This window comes from Fukomys damarensis, unplaced genomic scaffold, assembly GCF_012274545.1.
Source record: "Fukomys damarensis isolate Sample0158 unplaced genomic scaffold, DMR_v1.0_HiC HiC_scaffold_25211, whole genome shotgun sequence".
NCBI lineage: Eukaryota > Metazoa > Chordata > Mammalia > Rodentia > Bathyergidae > Fukomys > Fukomys damarensis.
The window spans coordinates 1-2,827 of NW_022926123.1; the positions used below are offsets into that span (position 1 = coordinate 1).

Below are 2,827 nucleotides of genomic sequence, written 5' to 3' on the forward strand. Positions count from 1 at the left end.
AGATATGTCTACTTTTTCTTTTTTATTCATTTATTATTTCAATCCCATCATGTTTTCTATGAATTTATCTTATTGTTGCTGTTAGAGGTAGCTTTGCATTTTGAGTACTTGTCATAATGTTAAATAAAAGCCCATAGGTTTCTTCTCTTGGTACTTCTTAGACATCTGTGTAGAAATTCAAGGGCTACAGGGAAGTAAAAACAAACATATATTGGATGTATGGATTGAGAACTGTGTTTGATATTTCTTTCAAGAGAATAATTTACTCAGTTGCACGCAGATAGAGATGTGCTATGGTTGGATATACAGGTGAATGATATTCACTTCCAGTTCTGATCTATTAAGTCTCATTGTGTAAAAATAAAAATGTAATTGTGTGTGAGGCATCCAAAGTTAAAATACACTTGAAATCAAACTAATTTAGTGGAATGGCACTGAATTTGGAATAAATAACAGTAAGAATGTTGCCCTTAATGTGTTCTTCCCATGTTCACACACTTCCCATTTAACAAAAATATTCCTAAAACAGCTGTCACTGAAAATTAAAAGGGTAAAAGCTTCAGAGCTAAGTACCATGTTTTGGTCCATGTCAATAATATATTCAAGAAATGATCAGGAAAATTGAATTATCTTTTTGTAATGTTCACTAGTTGAATCTATTCATATGAGAATGAACCTTGAAAATGATTAATCAATTAGAGTATGAAGAATGGTTAACATATAGCATATATCATCTCAAACTTTTAAGTGCTTTTAGATCACAAATATGCAGTTAAGGCACTTAAGTAGAATTACTTAAATTCTTGCATTATTTCTTGCTTTATTTATTTATTGCTGAGGATTGAACCCTAGACAATGAATACATCCCAACCCTATAAATTTCTTTGTAATTTCATTTATTGGTTTTTATATTTTATTTTATTAGTGCAATTTTACAGCCCACAAATTTTACATTAATCTTAGGGAGAAGGTACACAAACATATATTTCTTAATTCTTTTGGAATCTTTTGGAAACTTTTGTAATCAGACAATCTTGTTAACATGAACTGAAATTCTGCTTCAGCCACGTGAAGAAAACTCATATTAATTACTGTCATCCAAATGGCAGAAATGCACAATAGAAATATAAGAAAAGGTAAACACAATAAGAAATTTTCCTCACATAAAACTGAAGATATATTGAAAAAAACTGAAATTTTGTGCTCATTTTAATCATACCATGTTTTATTAACCTCACAGCCATCACAGCCACCATTCTTCTGTGAAACATGCTGAAGAGTTAAAATCATCAGAGTACAAAACTAATGATTTCAGGAGACAGAATTCAAAGGACTGGATGTTTAATGTGGATGCCTTTTCCAGCTAATGTTTTCCCTGCTTGGCTCAGGATCTGATATTAGATTTCTCTGCTATAGAGCCTTTTCAGGCTACTTTTTATCTCTCTGTTCCTCAAACTGTAGATGAAGGGATTCAACATAGGAGTCACAATCATGTACATGGCAGAGGACATTGCATTCTTTCTGGGGGAATACACTATAGCTGAACCAAGATACATCCCGACACTTGTTCCATAAAATAAACAAACAACTGACAGGTGGGACCCACAGGTTGAAAAGGCTTTGTACTTACCACCTGATGATGGGATTCTACGAATGGAGGAAATTATTCTATAATAGGACAATAATATTAGTGAGATGGGAATAAAACCAAATATGGCACCAACAAAATATCTGACTATATTTTTGGTGAAAATATCAGTACAAATCAGATTAAGGATTTGAGCAGGTTCACAGAAGAAGTTGGAAATTTCAACACTGTTCACATACATAAACTGCAAGACAATCAAATCATGCAATTGTAAATCCAGGAGGCTAAACAAAAAAGATGCAAAAACTAAGAAGACACAAAGATGAGGGTTCATAATGACTGGGTAATTCAGCGGATGACAGATGGCCACAAACCTGTCATAGGCCATCACAGTCAGAAGCATGTCATCCATACTTCCAAAAATAATAAGCAGAGACATCTGTGTCAGGCAGCCTACACAAGAGATGACTGTACTGTGAGTTTGAATGTCCAAGATCATCTTTGGGACTGTGATGGAGATGAAACAGATGTCAGCCAAGGACAAGTTTGAGATAAAGAAGTACATGGGGGTGTGGAGGTTGGAGGCAGAGCTGATGGCCAGGATGATGAGCAGGTTTCCAAGCACTGTGACCAGGTATATGGACAAGAACAGTCCAAAGAGGATGGGCTGCAGGTCTGGATTCTCTGAGAGTTTCATGAGATGGAATTCAGAGATAGCCGTTAAGTTTTGCGCATCTATATTGCTTGGACACCTTTGATCAAAGAAATAAAGGATGAATAATAGAAAAAATAAGCAGTAAATATCACTGTATATTTTGAACTCACATAGTCTAAGTGAAATAAATTGGACAGAGAAAGTTAACTATTGCATTGGTTCTCTTACAAGCAAAGACTTGTATTGCAATACTTTAGTTATAAACTAAATGTGACTTTTCACATTCATATAACATAGTTATACATTAGTTTCCTTTAGCAAGTTTTTAATCAATTGTATTTCTGATTTTCTTCCTTTAGGGAAATACGTTCTCATTCAAATCATGTTTATCAGCTAAAGGTACTTCATATAGAGTTCCTATCCTTGACTCCTGTGAAAATCAACTTTCTGTAAATATTGTTTATGTAAATGTACATAATCTTTTGACATCACTGACTACAAATTGATGTTACTGTATTTTATACAAGTTATTTATTGAATAACAAAGCATCAATAAACATGAGGTTTTGAAAACTGTAAGCTCA

At 33.5% G+C, this 2,827-nt stretch overlaps 1 protein-coding gene across 1 annotated transcript; it reads right to left on the reverse strand.

Annotated features, from left to right (window-relative positions):
* Nucleotides 1-1,397: 1,397 nt before the first annotated feature.
* LOC109118189 (olfactory receptor 7E24-like) lies at nucleotides 1,398-2,348 on the reverse strand. Its single transcript, XM_019208085.1, has one exon. It carries the CDS (start codon nucleotides 2,283-2,285, stop codon nucleotides 1,398-1,400), a length of 888 nt encoding a protein of 295 aa, XP_019063630.1. The 5' UTR covers nucleotides 2,286-2,348.
* Nucleotides 2,349-2,827: the final 479 nt, after the last annotated feature.